Here is an 18344-nt window from a genome sequence, read left to right on the forward strand (position 1 = left end):
CCTCCTGGTGGGAGTCAGAAGCGGAGGGGAGAGTGTTTCTACCCAAACCCCGGCACATCGCACCTCTCACAATGACGTCCTGTATAGCCACAGCTGAGGGAATCTGGAGTCCCGTACTCTTACGTGAAGTGTGGGAATTTCTGGTCTTGTCTCATGGTCCTTCACAGTGCCTTCTGCCCTCAAGGAAGGACACGGACTCCGTCTTTAGGGCATCCTCCCAAGCTCCTCCAGCAAAAGCACCTCTCCTGACTGTAAGGACGATGAGCCCCCGACATGTGTTTGATTTGTTCTCCTGTTTAAATATCCAGGGTGGTAATGGAAATACTGAAACCTAGAATTTACAGTTTGGTTTGTATTGTGCAGATTGTACTGGAAGGTGAAATGGGACAGGATAAATCTGCCAGTATAGCAGTTTTCGAAATAAAAATAACTCCTGGATACTGTATTGGTAAGTACTGTCTGCTCAGCTCCCATATTCTCTGTATAGAAAAAAAAGCCTTGTTGGCAGTTTTAAAACTGAATTAAAGGCCTGGATTTAGAAAAAAAAAAAAAAAAAGGCTTTTTTCTTATTAAAAAGTAGGCTGCCATATTCAATATAGATATTTTAAGCTAAGGTTGTGCATACTAATATGTGTTTTTATTCAACCATCTCTGTGAGATATATATAGACATTTCACATATGATAATTCATTCTAAAGCTATTTATTGTTCAAGCAGGAACACGTGTTATATTTTCGCAAAACTAGACTACTGCAAATATTGGACATAACAGCTGCGACGTTATTTCAGCTATCTGCCGGCTCATGCTTCCTTACAGCGGCATCTTCCAGGCTGCAGAGTGAAAACTGTGTTGATATTTACACATACTGCTATTTCCTCATTACATTTGCCAAAAGCCGCTAATGAAGTTCAAAAATTTCAGTGGCTAGCAGGCTGGGAGACCTTTGCGTTTCTGGGGAGCTCTGGCGGAGTCCAACTGAATTGTCAGGATTCTTTGGCCCTGTGAAGGAAACAACGCGATCTCATTACCGCTATGAAATACTAGTCCTGCTTTGCTTCTAGCCATCCCTGATTTACAAGTGGAGGTTCTGCTCTGACTATCTAATATTCTGAAGTGATATATTTTAAATCTTATTTTATTTGCTTCTAAATTACAGCAGTCCTATACTGCCAAATAATGAAAAGATAGATTGGAACAAACAGGATGGAAATGAGAATTTTATCAAAAACTGATCAAAAATTGTGTCCAAGTTTGCTTCCATTTATTATAAGCTGCTAAGTGCTGTGTCCGGTTTTATAAATACAGTGTTACCACCTGCACTGCCATATGTAAAACGAGGCCAGTTCTTAGCAATAGCCTCTCTTCCAGTTTCTGTAATGAAAACGTGTGCACTCAGCTGGTGATGTCTGCAATTGCAGAATGTGACTTTGAAGAAAATCATCTTTGTGGCTTTGTGAACCGCTGGAACCCCAACGTCAACTGGTTTGTTGGTGGAGGGAATATTCGCAATTCTCAGTCTATCCTGCCCAAAGACCACACACTTAACAGTGAACTGGGTAAGCAACAAATGTAAAACAGAAGTATAGTGGAAAATTTGAGTCTGTGATCCATGTATGACTCTTAAACTGCAAATCGTTACGTGATTTCTTTCTTTTCTCCTGGCATTGGGTCGGGTAAGAATGATTTATGTGAAAAAAAGGGCTTAGAAAAAGATGGAGAATTTGCAGAAGTTCACGCAAAGTTTCCTCGAAGCTTTGTATTAGGGTTGTTATGCCCTTTTCTAGGCTTCAGAATTACTCAAAATAATGATAAAATTTTGGACAGAGAGGGGGAAAATTAATCTTTCTGTGGATTCTAAAAGTGTGGGCCACAATAATTTTAAAAATTTTGTACTGCTGCTCTGTACATCTGGCAGGGATTTTCTTTCCAGTGGCTATTGGGAGAGTTGAGCAGGAAAGCTAAGGGACTGAAACATGTTTGGAGAATCTCGTGTTAAACTGCACAGTTTAGGAGTTTTCTTTCTTTCAGTCAAATTTGGTGCTGTTAATACAGTCTGTAGGAAGCAGAATGCAGTACAGATTTAAAGGATTTTCAGCACTTGCCCTGTATGAAATACTTGTCCCAGCCACCTTGTTGAGAGGAGAACATTTTACGTAGTCAAAGAGAAGGGCTGGGGGATATCTTAGCCTTTGACGTAGTGTTGCACGAGGTGTTGCAGCAGGTGATGGTCAGGACATCTGCTGCTCTAGCACACTGCGCATCTCAGACAACACGACACTTGTGACGGCGCAAGGAATCACATCATGGCAAGCGAGGTTGATCCTCTTTCCTTAACTCACGCCGCTGTGCCTTTTTATTTACCTCACAATTGTGTGAGTTGAGTACAGAGTGTCGGTCCCGCCCTGCATCACCCCACGGCACCTAAATGCTGGTAAAATTTTGATGGAAGTTTAACTCACCACAACTTCAACAGCAGACAGTGGCTCTGCTTATTAAATAAAGTACTGTATGTCATAGGAAACGCTGCCAACTGGGAGGGATCTGTTTTCTTGTAGCCACAGTGTTTCTTTTTCACATCAAACCCTCACTGCTGGCCATTGACTGAGAAGACCCCAAAAAGCCAAAAGTCACAGAAGAGCCTTCTTTTTGCAAGAATTGTGCTGCGAAGGTACATCAGCCAGGGACATCATAATTAAGCTATGAAATGTGGTAAAACTGCAGAGCAGAAATGAAGCCCAGAACTTCTCAGGCAAGTACTGCTGCAGTGTCACCAGTTCCCTGGCAGTGGGCAGGCTTGGAGGAAAACCACAGCCAAGCAAGCCCTTTCCCCTCCTTTCACCGAAGTGAAGCGAGAAGTGGTATCTCCAGGTTTGAGAACTCTATTAGCTAATTAACAGAGTGGTGTAGATGCAAACCTAATGGCACAGTGTGCCGTGTCCATGCTGAAATACCCTGTCAGTTTGACACTTCATTCTCCTCTAAGTTTTCTACTTGTGAAGAACCATTTTTCCATTCATCAACTGATACTGCCTGATGCTGTGTTGCTGGGAGTGGTAGAAGAAAAACTACAGATGCACAGCATATCCGTGCACACGGATGCATCATCTTTAAATCAAGACAGCTCTTCCAAAATCAAAATCTGAGAAGCTGTACCCTTTGACAATCCTGAAATCATATTGGCTGGGAATCTACTCATTTGTAATGCATTTTTCTGTTTATTAACATAATATCAATCACAGAATCATTAAGATTGGAAAAGATCCTTAAGATCATCAAGTCCAACCACGAACCCAACACCACCATGCCCACTAAACCATGTCCTGAAGTGCCACATCTACACATTTTTTGAACACTTCAAGTGATGGTGACTCCACCACCTCCCTGGGCAGCCTGTTCCAATGCTTGACCACTCTCTCAGTAAATGAATTTTTCTTAATATCTGATCTAAACCACCCCTCGCACAACTTGAGGGCATTTCCTCTTGTCCTATCACTAGTTACTTGGGAGAAAAAAACAACATCCACCTCACTACAACCTCCATTCAGGTAGTTGCAGAGAGCGATAAGAGTGTGATTTATCTCCCAAAAATCTTTTTTAAGGATTTTACAAAAAACCAGTCTATTCAGTAAAGATAAAATATTTAGAAACCAAATCCTAGATAAACTGAGCAGAATTATACAAGCAATGAAATATGCAGAATAAAGGTTATTTGGCAGTTCATTCATCAGTAAATGAACTGCTGAGTAAAACATGTGAGGAAACATATGGCTTATAGTCTTGTTCATTTACTTGGGTTGCCTCAGAAAAAGTTGCACTTGGAAAAAGACTAAATACTATACTGAGCTGTTGGGAGGCAGGGAATTTACTCACTTGTAACACATTTTTCCATTTATGAACAGCTCCCAAAATTCAGAAAGTTTATTACTTTCTTCAATATAAAGGTCTCAAGTAAAGACTTAAGAAAAAGCTGAGACTGACTGTTTCTAAGTGGTGTCTTAGCCAAACAACTGTGGGTTGTACATAAGAGGAAAGGAGAAAAAAAAAATCTCTTAGAATTACTAAAATTTCCTAGGAATCAGCCATTGTTGTCCAGGTCGTAGAGATACATGTGTAGTCCCTGCCCGTCTCCTGATACTTCTGTTAAGTGGTTTCCTTTAAAAAGCATCCTTATACCAAGTTTCTTTTATACTTTCAGGTCACTACATGTATGTGGACTCTGTTTATGTCAAACATTTCCAGGAAGTGGCCCAGCTAATCTCACCAAAGACCACTGCCCCAATGTCTGGCTGCTTATCTTTTTATTATCAACTTAAGCAGGAGAGTAGCATTGTATTTACCGTTTACTTGAGAGACACAAGTGGCTTTTATGAAGAGATCTGGAAGACAGACAGTGCACTGAGCATGGACTGGGCACTAGCAGAAGTTGACTTCAATGCGCCGTACCCCATGGAGGTAACGCAATCGTTCCTGCACAGTCCAGCTATGACTTCCAGGTTGCGTCAGTCATCAGGGCCGACTCGGGCCAAGTCGGGAACGTGGCAGTGGCCATCCAGTATCTGTAAGATGGTTATAAAGATGCTGGCGATCTGTTGTTTCCTTTGTTTACTGCATAAGGGTCAAGGAGGAATCACTTTCCATACCAGTGCTTGATTTGCAGCAAAGATGAAGTCAGGTGGTGAAGTGCTTGAACAGAATACCTTGGGAGGTTGTAGAGTCCTACTAATGTTAGGTCTTTCGGTTCCTACTAAATAATGTCAATGTTCTCTCAGTCCCAAATTTCTGTGACTCAGTGATCCATTTTTGAGGATGCTGAGTATCATAAAATAATGCATGCCTCCCACTGCAGAAGAAAAATTTAAAGAAATATTTGAGCTCTGTTCTCTACCTTATACAATCCTGCAATTCAGTCCTTCTGTGCTTTCACGAGATAGAGTCCAAACTTGGGTCATAAGAGTACAGTAGTCCTTAGATGTGAAAGCCAGTTTTCTGTGGTTACTGTAGTGAATTTCAAGAGCATCAGAAAGAAATTGAATTTTTTATTCCCTGGTGTTTACTGAAAAAAACCCCCAAACCTTAGGAGACTGGAATAAACATGTTACATATATATATAAGTATGTATAAAAAAATATATACACACACACATACACATATATATGTATAAAAATGTGTGTATGGGTGTATATATATAGTATATCTGCATAAATACATCATATCTTTATATATATGTAAAATATACATTCTTATATCCCATACATATATAAATATCTTAGAAGACTGGAAGAAACAGTCTATATGTATTATATACACACGTATATACTTGCATGTATGCAAACATATATGATATATATTTTACACCTATATATGTAATTGTTATATACATATGTACTCTCTCCCTATATATATACTCCTAATACTAGGATGACAAATAAATCGCCTTTCATTCTACGTGCTTTAACTCCACAAAAGTTATTTATTTGTTAATTCACCGTAAACCTGCAGATTTTCAGAAATTATTAGGGGTAAAGGTAATTTTCATCAGATGTTAACATAGTTCTTTTATACTCTGTAAAGTCAGTGACCAAGTCATCCATTTGAATTGTCAGACTTAAAATGGTATGGGAAAGATTAGATCTGATAAGGTCTCATAATACTGAATGGTAAGTGAATTACTTATTCAATAAATACAAAGTAATATGTAACATGAAAAACAGTCCTAGTGCTATAGACAGAAACTAATTAACGATCACTTAGAGCTTGGCATTACTGTGTTTAGTTTTGTGAAACATCCTCTTAGTTCTTAGTGGCATTCATAAAAACATCTGTAATGTTGGAAACTATACTGGAATAAACAGCAAAACAGAGGATGTCGTACCACTGGATGAATGCACAAGGGTACCCCTGGGTTGAGCAGAGTATACAACTGCAACCCTCTCAGTGAGAAAAGAATATCCTAGAACTACAAGAGGAAGGTAGGGACAATCAAAAGTATGGAGGAATTACATTAATGAAATAACAGTTTTCAGCCTACTAAAAAAAATACTGAAGTAGAATACTATAGAGGTTCATAAAAATCATGAATGACAGCAAAGATTAACTGCTCCCTTTTTCTCATAATTTATGATGCTCTTCCAAATTCTTAATTACCAAGTAGCAGCTTTAAAATAAACCAAAGGGAGGATTTTTTCCTGCATCACATAACTGTAGAACTCACCTCCATGGCATACTATGGATCCCATTATTCTGATCAGTTCACAACCTGATTAGACAAATTAATGGGAAAGAAGGAATCCATCAGCAATGCAATGTGAGGGAACTTGTCATTGTCTTAAGTTCTTTCTGTAGGTGACCTCTGCGGGAAACAAGACTGAGGGCTAGGTGGGCCTTTATTCTACTCCAGGAATTTTTATGTAATCCAACACAGTCATTATTTTAGAGATCATTTATACAAATAAGATTAAACCTTGCATATGATTTCTTCAGTTACTTCAAGAGGGTCTTCCTCTGTTTCATCTGGCTAAAGGAGATTGCTAAGGATTCTTTCACAGCGCTCCTAGTTTGGCTCCCATCCCTAGGCGAGACATCACAGGCATTGCTTTCACTGAATAGGATCTCACTCTGGAAGCATTTGTCCTCATATCCTTGTTTTGTCCCTGGGGTTGCCTTGTGATTCAGGCCTTTTCTCAAAGTTTTCCTGTAACTCAAAGCTTTGATACTTAAGAGAAATTTTAATACACTTCCTCAAGAGTTATGGACTGTCCTCCACTTACTTGAGGAAATTATGTCCCTTGGGAATGAACATTGTTTGATTTTTGTGGTAAACAAAACACAGCGATAGCTTTTTTCTGGTTCTTATCTTAACTGATGTTTTTAAAGGAAATCTTCCCTGCCAGCTGATGCCAAGGCGTGGGCTTCAGTGTCTGAGGATGTTTAGAGAAAACAGTAAAACTTAGTATTGTAACTGCAGGGTAATCCACACAGTTTGTTTTTAGCTCTTGATGCAGATAGATTCTAGATACAGTAATAATTAGGGAGCTTTGGAGTTATAGTCAATACAGACCGACGACCCTGAATACTGGCTTTGTAGGATATCATGACAGTAGCCTTACTGCATCTTTAAAACTGATGCTTCATAAAGCAGCAGAAGAGCTATGTTCACCTTGATTTTTCCTTGACCTTGAGTGGGCAAAGGTCTGTTTCCAGGACCAGGCTCTGACTTATATCTCTAATAAGTGATATAATTTAATTTGTCCCAACACCTGCAGTGTTGTTTGAGATGCCCTGGAGTCTGTCTGGGACATACGATCAGAACTGTGTAATACGAATATGTGTACCAAAATTATTGTTGTGTATATGGTAGATGAATAACAAAAAATTATCATTTCCAGGTAATATTTGAAGTTGCTTTCAATAGTGCCAAGGGAGGTTACGTTGCCCTTGATGACATTTCTTTCTCTCCAGTTTACTGCAGCAATCAGACAGGTATGAGTTCTTATTTCTATTTATCTCCCTTGTTTTCCCCCTCTGCTTTGCCCCTCTTGAACCATCTGGCAGTACTGGCAATATTTGGTAGCAATGAGCACATGCTACCTTCTCAACTGACCAGTGCCATTGGGCTCCTCTTCCTCCTGGTGACAAAAAAGCAGATAAACACTAATGCCATTCATTTGATCCAGAAACCAGTCTTTAAAGCTTCCTCCCCAAAGACCTTGCCTCAGGGATCTGCAACCAGAGAGCTGGACTGAATGCTGTATTTGCATCACCCCAACTTTTGAACAAATTACCACTTGCAGGCCTGTTACAGAAGAGAGGAGGATTTCCCCAGGTCTGACGGTATGAGGAAGAAAACGTCCTGGGCTTTTTATTATTGCCGATGTAGGGTATATGTTCTTCTGTGACACATGCCCTGAGGTCTTCTTCAGAGCCAAAACAGGAGCCTTGCCTTCCTGTCTTCACTCCTCCAGGAGGTATTATTTATCTCAGAGAGGAGCATGTCTGTCAGGATTTTGTTAAGTCTTCACAGCAGCAGAAGTCAGCTGAATCCACCTGAATCCTCTGCTCTAGAGGCACTTGGGATGAAGGACTGACTTTGTCATTTGTGAATGCAGCCTCTTAAGTAGCTGTGTCCTGGTTGCTTGAGTTTTACTGTAGCACTAAGCAATAGTCAAAAGTAGATTACTGGTTTCCCACTGAGCCCATCCATCCTTTTGGCCACAAGTTTGAATTTTTGGCTAATGTTTTGAAGTGATCAAGGAAAAAAGAGATTTTTTTTTTTTTGCCCTTTTTAATCTGCTTGGAGTCTTTGCTAGCTTTTACCTACACTGCTCACGTATCAACGGGAGGTGTATTCCAGATTATTAATCCATGACTCTTGTCTGAGTAAATCTAGTTGTTTCATTAACTCCTCAATGCCTGTTCTGTTTTTGCTTTGTTTTGCAACAAAAATCCAGAATTATGTTTGCAGTATCCCTTGGATTGGAGCTGTGTGCTCATCTGTGTCCTCCATTTTAATTTGCAGATAGTTTATATGTGTTGAGGTATGGGACGAATTTTACAGTGTTTTCTGCCCTAACCTTGATCTAGTCACGCTATCACAACCCAAATTCAGATCTACTCTGATTGGTAAATTTGATAGGTTCAGCTAGAGCTTTGACTACTAACTCTGACTTTGAAGTTTTGCAGTTTTCTTCTGTTTGAGAAATGAATGCAAATCATTTGCTTTATATTTTGTTGAACTACAACAAATCTGGTTAATCCTTCAGATTTATCTCCTACTTCCATCTTCAGTTGTTTCGAGTACAGATGTTAAAAAACAGGAGATCTTCATTCTACTTGCAGTCAGCCATAGCAGTGTATATAACAGCATCAAGTTTTTTCCTTATTTTTCCAGACGTTTTGATCAACAAAGGTCTCAATGTCAGCCAAACAGAGGGAAAAGGTACCAGACTATTAAACTTGCTCACCAAAGGATGAATCTTTAATGCTGCCCGGACCTGGTAGTGCTCCAACTGTGTTTTCTTTAGCTGGGAAAGCAGAATGGGGGGCTCGTTTTTCTCTGTAGGCAGGGGCAGTGCTTAGATCTGGCTTATTTGAAGCTGAAAAGACCACAGGCATGTCACCCATGCCAAAATTTTGCTTCTCCTGAAGCTGATCGCCTGTGTCCCTGCCCTTCCTGCCCCTGCTGGGAAGCCCCTCTTTGCCTCCGTGCTGAAGGGTCATGTGTGCTGCTGTAGAGCGATGCTTACACGGTCCTGACTCCTGACATAGCCAAAAATCGCATGATGGCTCTGGGTCGTGTCCCTCCTCCCCCAGCATCTGGTACAAGTGACTGATGAGGCTTTTAAAGAAGGAGAAATGTTTTACATAAAAGCACCCGTGCACCAGGGGGATTTTTTCAGACAGAAGCAAATCCTGACCCATGAACTCCACCTCACGGGTCTTCGCTTTTAATCAGCGTCACTACAAATGGTGCAACTTTCCTTGCTGCAGTGCTAAAATGCGTGAGACATAGCTCCAGTGGTCAGTAGCCATGAGGTGGTACATGAACCAAAAGTTCTTTGGCTTACATACTTACAGCATGCATACGCACACACACATTATACGTGACTACAAAAGTTTTTTTTAAAAACTGCTTTTAAAAATAATATTAAATGTTGATGTTAGAAAGTTATCCCCTTGGAAACTGAAATGAAAATATGACACCCATGCACACATGCACACTCACACCCATTTTGTCCAAATACCTTTTGAATGAAGAAGGAGGATGAAAACAAATTGTCTGAATGTCTTTGTGTGTTATATCCCAAAGGAGGAATATTATCTTAATATCTGTAGCTTTTTTATATTTTATAGGGGCCGTGAAGGAGGTTTCCTCCCAGCTCCAGCACACATATAAGAAAATAACACCCATTTGTGACCAAAAATTGAGTTTGATCCCATTGTGATTGATATATGTGTAACATCTTTGCACATGTTCATCTTCTGTAATGCAAAAAAGGAGGAAACAGAGTACACTTTGGCATCCTTGTGCTTCAAATACGTATGCTTATTACACTGTGCGCTTCCTAACAGAACATATGCATCTATCATTTAGGAACTCCTTTCAATCCTGCTGAGGCAGGCTGCAATTTTGAGGAAGATCTGTGTAATTTCTACCAGGATCCCAAAGACGGCCCAGGATGGAGCAGAGTGAAGGTGAAGCGTAATGTGTACAGAGCAGGAGATCACACTACCGGATTCGGTAAATCAAAACTTTTCACTAGAAGAGTCAAACTGCATATAAAGGTTAACCTGTTGTATCATTGTTCACCCTGTTAAATATTGTCATCAGCACACTCACTAGATTGCCTCACTGCAACTCCCTGCCATTAAAAATCAGCATACACTGCTCTGTTCTAGCTGGGACTCTGGCTGTGCCACACATAGAGGGAGAAGGTCACCTATTGAATAGTCATGCACGGCTGTAAATCAGAGTATCTTCACTATACTGAACTGTAGTCACTGAAGGGATGATGCCACAAAAATATGCAAGCAAATATAATACTACCATAATGGAGAAATGGTGGGCTCTTAGCACTTCCAGGCTTAGGATAGTTGGCATTTTTAAGGGTAAACTGTGAAATCTTGCGTAGTGAAGCCATGTAGTGAAAGGCCTGCTAATAAGTTCTGAAACTCACACATCTCTTTGCGTAGAGTATTCACGGTCCTTAATAGTCTGTGCTAAAGTCTCACCTCTTTATACTTGGTGCAGGGAATAATAGGTCCTGTGCCTCATCCTTCATTCTTTGGTCTTGGAGCAGTGCCCTTGAAACAGCCAGGTTTCCAGTGAGGCCAGCAGGCCAGAGAATTTTTTAGTGTAAATTTGAAAAATGCTTATTTCTGGTAACTTAGCCACGTGCCAGTTCAGCTTGAAGCAGCTGGGAAACTTTTAGAAAAATTCTTATTTCCTTTCAAACAGAGTGTGATAATTTGTTCCCTGCCAGTAGAAACTGTTTTTATACCTACAGTCTGATGCAATAATGGATGCTGCTTTAATAGCAAATCAGCTGTGCTAATTGTGTATTAGAAATACTCAATAATTGTGCTGTCTTGCAGGTTATTACTTGTTGGCAAACACAAAGTTTACATCACAGCCTGGGTACATTGGACGTCTGTATGGCCCGACCCTGCCAGGAAACTTGCAGTTTTGTCTGCGTTTTTATTATGCCTTATATGGGTTTTTCAAAATGAGTGGTACTCTTGCTGTTTATATCTTTGAGGAGAATCATGTTGTTCAAGAGAAAATCTGGTCCGTCTTGGACTCTCCAAAGGGAGTTTGGACTCAAGCGGAAATCTCTTTCAAAAAGCCTATGCCTTGCAAGGTAAGAGCCAACTCTTTAAATCTGCTGAACTCTGGATGGAGATTTTCCTTGCTTTCTCCTCCTAGGGTTCTGTATTATCTGGGGATTAAGCTTAAATCAGCTATAACTGCAAAGTGAAATAGAGTTCCCCAGGCAGTACAGCAGGGAGTGGAGCGTTTCTTCACAGCCCGGCTCTCATAGGAGCCCTGATAAAGGGGCTTTGTACCAGGGACAGGGCAGCGTTGCCCTGGTGTCCTCAACCGTAGTCACAGTATTTGTGGAAACTTCACGCAAGAGCTCTAACGATAGACTGTTGCATCTTGGTTTCTCAGCAGGTTCCACGTTCACTCATTTTTGTTTGTTTGTTTCCTGTGTGGTTTGCATCACCGTACTCAATTACAGTTTTTAATTAATCTAAACAGTCAATATTGGTAAATTCTGGTCAAAATGGGGAGCTGATCCTCCTTCGCTAAACTCAACCACTGGAGTAAAATATGAAACCAGAAGTCAGTGTAATTTAGAGCAATGGGCTTGAAGTTTTTGCAATGTTTGGTTAGAGAGGTCACTTTGTTATCTCAGCAGGTTAATACGAATAACATAATATTTCACATCACCTCCTCAGTAAGTCCTCAAGCTGCTGTTATGCCTCACCTCCACTCTTTTTGCAAAGACTGACTTTTATGCAAATCTGTGTAGGCACTACTTCTGCAGTTATCCCGATTTCTGTAAAGGGTTTTCACTATTTATGAGTCACCTAAGGAGGAACAGATGGATTACTATCTGATGACACCGAGAAAAATCCATCTTTTTTTCACAGTGTGATAGCACTATGAACATATGCAAGAAAGCTTGTCTTGTAACGAGGTATTTCTAAATTACAAACATCTTAAGCATTTTCCCCACTACAAAGTAATTATTGAAATTGCAGTAGTTACTGAGTTTAACTCTTCTTGAAAAAAAAAAAGTGTTTTTCTTAGAAGTAAATACCTTGTAAAAGAAAAAGTTCACCAAAAAAAAAAAAGTCGCTTAACTGTGTTAAAAGGGAAATTTATGCTAAAAATGTCATTCTTAATTCTTGGCTAGTGTTCTCTCTCGGTTATCCGATAGCTTAAAAAATTGATGGAATTTTACTGTACATATTTTTTATGCATAAAACATAATAGAATTTCTAATTCCCTTTCAGCTGATATAAAAAAAGAAAGAATTTTATTACTGCCCAGCAAGTGCATGATAGAAAAGTTTCTTACAGTATCATCCCAAAATATTTGCAGAAAAGTATTTTTCTCTTTTTTTAAAGCATTAAAAGGTATTTGAAAAGGCAAGGTTAAAACATATATTTGCCATCTCCTGTTTACATATTTCTTTATTACTTCTGAGAAGGTTCAGTAGCTTGTGTAGCGTAATACACTGTGTGAGGGGTGATGACAGCTGAGCATGACTGTTAGAAATGGTTTATAGCCTTGGAGGTGGCAGTTTTTTTAGCATCTGACATTTACATGGAAAATCTTTTCCAATATGAATTTATGAAGAACTATTTTTATGTTTCCTAGAAGTTAGGGTATCTAAAACATTTGTGAAGAAGCTTGCCTGGGATGGAAAGTTTTTCGTGAATTGCGGCTGTCTGCAGTTACAGCCTGTCCGTAGGCAGTAACAGATGGGGACAGCAGGACAGAGGAGAATAAAGAAGGGAAGGGAATATCCTTGCTGCTTCTGAGCCCAAAGGCTTCCCTCTGCAGGAGGGAAGAAACCCCGAGCTCTGCAGCAAGAGGGTTTGCTGGCCTCTGGCAATTCTCAAAAACCTTCAGTGGGTCCTTCAGGGTCTTGTGATGGGAAAGACTTCTTTCCCACGGAAGCAAGTTGCAAAATGTTTCTGTTGAGGAGGCCTTCCTCAAATATCACAAAAAGTGAGATTTATTGGTCTCTACAGAACTCTGCATATCATAATTCAGACATTCATTAGCCAAATAACTATGTATTTGCTGGGGGTGGGGAGGGGTGTGAAGTGATGAGATGTGAGAGGTGGTAGATACCTTCCCTGGAAACATTCCAGGTCAGCTGGGACGGGGCTCTGAGCAACCTGATCTAGTTGAAGATGTCCCTGCTCATTGCAGGGTGGTTGGACTAGACGGCCTTTGAAGGTCCCTTTCAATCCAAACTATTCTATGATTCTATTCAATGAAGTTTTACCTTACCTTTGGCTTAAACCTATTCCATCACAGTGTCTTTTTTCCTGGATTGGAAGATTAATTTAGGTTTAAAGTAGGGATTAAGTTGCAGTTTTGTATATGTAGTAGATGCCATGGGTACATAATAAATCATGCACAAGATATAATGTGCTGAACGTTGTATAACGGTCTTACGGTTTTCATGATGGCTGTGTATGTATATACACCATCAATTTATCCAGTTTTCTGTGGACAAATAGTACATGGAAGACAATGAGTGAAGGTCTGAAGTGTGTCAACATGGAAAAGTATATCAAGATATGTTTACGGCTGAGAAGACATTATACAAAAGACAACTGATGCTAGAGTTTAAGCATGTGTCTGCTTGCCATAAGGCAAGGGAGAAAAACTGGTGTAGTTACAATTTTTCTGCTTGTAATATTCACAAGCAGGCTTGAATGAAGTTGCACAGTGAACCCAGTTCTGGCCTTTCCTTGCAATCTCATGCCCAACTCTTCAACCTTAATACTTTTTAAAAGTATTTTCATGCTTTATTTTGTTTGTTCCTTCTTTTCCAAGCCAACAGAAGGAAATGAAGCAGCACTGTATGGCATTGTATAAACACTTAGGTTAGTTATCTGTAAAGGTGTGTCTGCCTAGGACCTAGTGAAATAGGTGACAAGGAACATGCATTTCAATGGCCGTCTTCAGTGTAGGCCAGTGTTGGACATGCATCAGAGCACATTTTGCCTGACAGCGAGGAGTGGTGGGAACCTGCAAGTCAGGGATTACCCTTCGGAGGCTCTAGAGGGAGACAGTATAGAGCAACAGGAGAGAAACAAGTTCACTGAAGCTTGACCTGTCTTGTCCTGTCTCCTCAAACCTGTCCTTGCATTTCTTGCCTACTCATTGATGCATCTTTGTCTTATCTATCCTGCCCTATAGGCAGCAAACCCCCTGCCATTCGCCATCTCACTCCTGGCTCTGCAGCTCTGGACAGTCCAATTTTTTTCCCTCTAATCCTGTCCATGTCCCAGTTTGTTTGCCCTGCTTGTCCCATTTCTTACAAATTTTAGTTTTTCAAAAACTAATGACTTGACAGAAAAGACAGTTCTGGCACAAAGACGAAACACTGACACATTTCATGCTCCTACTCCAAAGGATAGGAGTGCCCAAGCTTTTCAAAGAATTTTTTTAATGGGGCAAAGGAAAACCTTTTTTTCCTAGCCTTGTTCTTGGAAATGATGGAACTGTTTTGGCTTAAATATTCCAAAACAAGCCTGAAGCAAGGACCTAGCATGGAAAGTCTGAGCTGAAATCATTGTGTCTTGGCAATGTTATAAGCAAGTGAAAAACAGTCTTTTAATGGAGTGAGGTGGTCTTAAAATAAGATAGGGCTACCACCTTCCCTCTAATACAGATGTGGTGGCTATGTGGCTATCATATTGTTTTCTGAGATGGATCATGTCTAGACTTGGATGATAACGAGTTGTAGGCATGCACAGTAGTTTGGCTGATCAAGTTCTTGGTTACTGGGTGTGACTTGTGTATTGGGTCAGTGCCTGTGGAAACAGTAAACAGTCTGCTGGCAGTGCCTTGATGGCCAGTAAAGTCAGCGAGGCAGTCGTTTTGCTGCTTTGGCCAGGGAGTCCTGAAGGTCGTCATGATTTTGCAGCCAGAAAACAATTGTTGTAAAATATCTGATTACCTATGATGTCCTTCATCTTTCTTGTACTATGAATACTATTCCCAAGGCTTTGAAAACAATATATAATGTCTGATATCTTTTAGTTTTGATAAGGTATTTGTTTGCATCAAGGCAATAAAAAGGCTCAGATTTTCATCTCTTGGTTTGTGTAATGGTTTTTGCAAGTTCTTTTTGAATTAGCTAACTGCAGTCTGGCACAGACTGTTGGCTTCAGTTCTGCGAGCAGGAAACGTGAAGCTGGCCCACAGGCTTTAATATGACACTTTAAAACTACCATGTTGAAAAGGTTAGATGGGTATGATCCAGCTAAGCAAGTCATAAATGTTTATACATATCTATATGTATGTATGTATGTGTACATACTGCAAATACATATGCTATATAATGTTAGTGAGAAGGCAGGAAATTTAAAATCCTGATTTCTCAATTTGTACTTCAGGCATTCTCTCTTTTAGTTAGTGTAAGTACCTAAGATCCTACACACATACAGTATTGTTTTTATACTCTGTAATGCCCAGGGAATGAACATGAGAAGGAAGAAAAAAAAATTCCTAACATATATTGAAATAAATTAAACCCTTCATGCTTTGTTGTATAAGCCTTTAAAAGGGCAGCATAAAAATATGAGTCTGAAGTATGTATGTAGATCCTTTTAATCTGATTGAATGTACTGAAACTGATCTTCCAGGCCAATACATGGCAGGAAAATGTCAGAGCTAACTGAAAGGAAAATTCACGTATGGCATAAGCAACCTGGAGATGCTCATATGCACCATGGAGTAAGAATCTGAATTTTAGTATTGTGTGTGTGTGTTTGTGTGTATACGCCATCATGGAAAGATATTTCTTTTATGCAACTTCACAACAAAGTCCAGATACCTAGATTAAAATGAAGGTTTGAGTACAATTTGGTCTGCTTATATCAGTTAATTTTTGCTAGATTGGGTTCACCATTCTGAAGCTCAGGTTTTCAAAAGCAAACATCTCATGTTTTTTATCCATTCATGCAAGTTTTTGCAATGTTACCTAGTGCTGTAGTGCTTGAATACTTCCCACAGAGTTCAAAACCAAATCCCCAGAAAGGTAGCTGGCATCGTAACAGTCCACTCTACTTCCATCAAAGTAGTTGTGGCTGCATTTCTTGTGTTTTCATTCTTTCAGTCTACTTTTCTTCCTCTCTCATGTTTTTTTTTCCTCACTCTCTTTCCTGGAGTTCATCTGTTTGTTTTCCCCTGTCCTCCATAACTAATTTTAGTTGCAGTTGTGAGAAAGCAAAATCAAGTGACTGAGAGTTGCACTTTAATATTTACATGCTTCAAAACAAACAAAAACGAGCACTTTTTGGGGAATGACTAAACGCTGAAATCCTTTGCTGCAGGGTGCTGTGGAGGCCAATAGTATACATGCATTTAAAAAGGGGTTAGGCAAATTCATGGAAAATAGACCTCACAGGGACTGTAAACATAGTGGTACAGGTGTGACTTCCAGTTCAGCAAATTGTTCTCTGCGGGCTGATCATAATATAACAGCACAAATAGCTTTATGGTTATTTGTTTCTTGTACTGTTTTCCGTAAACATCCATTATCACTCCTCCACCTTCCTAGGGCTTGATATGGGGGTCTTTGGACCTTTGTTCTCACATCATCACGGTGATGATGCTCAATATTAAATTATGTTAGCATTTCTCTTTGCTGCTGAGAAATTTGTGTCTCCCAGTTGTCCACTGAAGTCATAGATAAATGACTAAAGCAATCCTGGATATATGATGAAGTCCTAGATCCCCGTGACTGAGTCACTAGCATAAAGGACACAGCTTTCCAGTCAGGAGGAGGGCAGACATACCAGTCTTCATGTCCTCCTCCTTCTCTTCTGAAAAACCCCCACTTGTGTCAAATAAATGAGCTTTTTGGTACCGTTCTGACACAATCCTTGATCAGTCTTCCCACGATAAGGTATGCAACCTAAAGAGGTTGGAATGAGCTGCATTTTTATAGTATGGCACTCTGTCCTTCCTTCCCTCACCTCGAAAACAACATATTTCTTAAAGAATAGTCACTGGAAACGTCTATTTAAAATGAGGACATTAGAGTCTGTAAATACTAGTATTAGTGCTTGCAAAACTTGTACCCCACTGTCTGTGGTGTTTGATATATGGTTGTGGAAATGACATATTGGAAACTGTAAAAATTATTCAGGTTAGAAAGTGTTCCCTAAGTGGCCTGCATCTTCACAGCAACTAAGCAAGGAGGTATGTTGCATGAAATATTACATACCTCCTTTTGGTTTCTGTGATACTTAACTGACATTTCCTTTTTTTGCTCAGTTTTTGTTCTGGGTACTTAGTATTGTGATATTACGATGCCACATCATCTGACAAGACTCCTCAGTCTAAAGGCAAAAACCTTTTCATCTTATAAAAAGAGCCAAGAAAACTTTCACTGAGAGGAGGAGAGCGCCAAAATAGCAGATTTCTGGAAACCTAGGAGGGCCCTGGGGGAGAGCTGAGGATACCGGTGTCCTGTGTACCCTTCTGTGCAGGCAGTATTCTCAACTGGACAGTGCAATCCAGTGACTGTAGGTACAGCATTAACAGCCTGTGGCCATAGGCTGTTCTGTTAGCTGGTAGACAGGATGTAGTTCAAACCTAGCAATATTCACTAGGATGGGACCAGGCAAATGAATTTGCTTCAGAGTCATAGCTTGCTTTTAAGTCTCCAGATCTGGTTGCTGTCACATTTTTTCTTTTGTTTGGCTGGTCTGGCTCTCTAATGGAGCAAGAGCTATATTTTCTGGGATAAACAAGTAGGAAAGAAAATACACAGAACACAGGGGTTTGGGGGCATCTTCTCTCCTTTTTTCCAGTCCTTAGTCCAGCTCCCTCAAAACCTCCTTTTACTAGCTTCCCTGTTAGTCCTTCCTTACACTTCTTCATGGAGGTACCCTGCTGCATGTCCTACTCTTTCTTCTCCTCCAAAAGCAGGTAAACTTCATATGCATCCATTTTGACTCGCATCTACTTGTACAGATGGAGAGTGCTAAGGATGAGAAGTCCCTTCTACCTCACTTAGTGTCTGCAGCACAACCCAACAATATGTCACGGGAAAAGTGAAACCCTGCTTGCTCTACCAGCTGT

General features: G+C 40.1%; 1 protein-coding gene across 1 annotated transcript in view; it reads left to right on the forward strand.

Moving 5' to 3' along the window:
- Positions 1-71: 71 nt before the first annotated feature.
- Positions 72-18344, forward strand: part of MAMDC2 (MAM domain containing 2) — a 29018-nt gene continuing 10745 nt past the window's right edge. The window contains exons 1-7 of the mRNA XM_010292399.1: positions 72-251; positions 364-448; positions 1420-1557; positions 4197-4453; positions 7387-7480; positions 10092-10238; positions 11093-11358. Of these exons, the coding sequence (XP_010290701.1) occupies positions 72-251; positions 364-448; positions 1420-1557; positions 4197-4453; positions 7387-7480; positions 10092-10238; positions 11093-11358 (1167 nt within the window). The remainder of the gene's footprint in view (positions 252-363; positions 449-1419; positions 1558-4196; positions 4454-7386; positions 7481-10091; positions 10239-11092; positions 11359-18344) is intronic.

This window comes from Phaethon lepturus, unplaced genomic scaffold, assembly GCF_000687285.1.
Source record: "Phaethon lepturus isolate BGI_N335 unplaced genomic scaffold, ASM68728v1 scaffold38898, whole genome shotgun sequence".
In the NCBI taxonomy this organism is placed as follows: Eukaryota; Metazoa; Chordata; class Aves; order Phaethontiformes; family Phaethontidae; genus Phaethon; species Phaethon lepturus.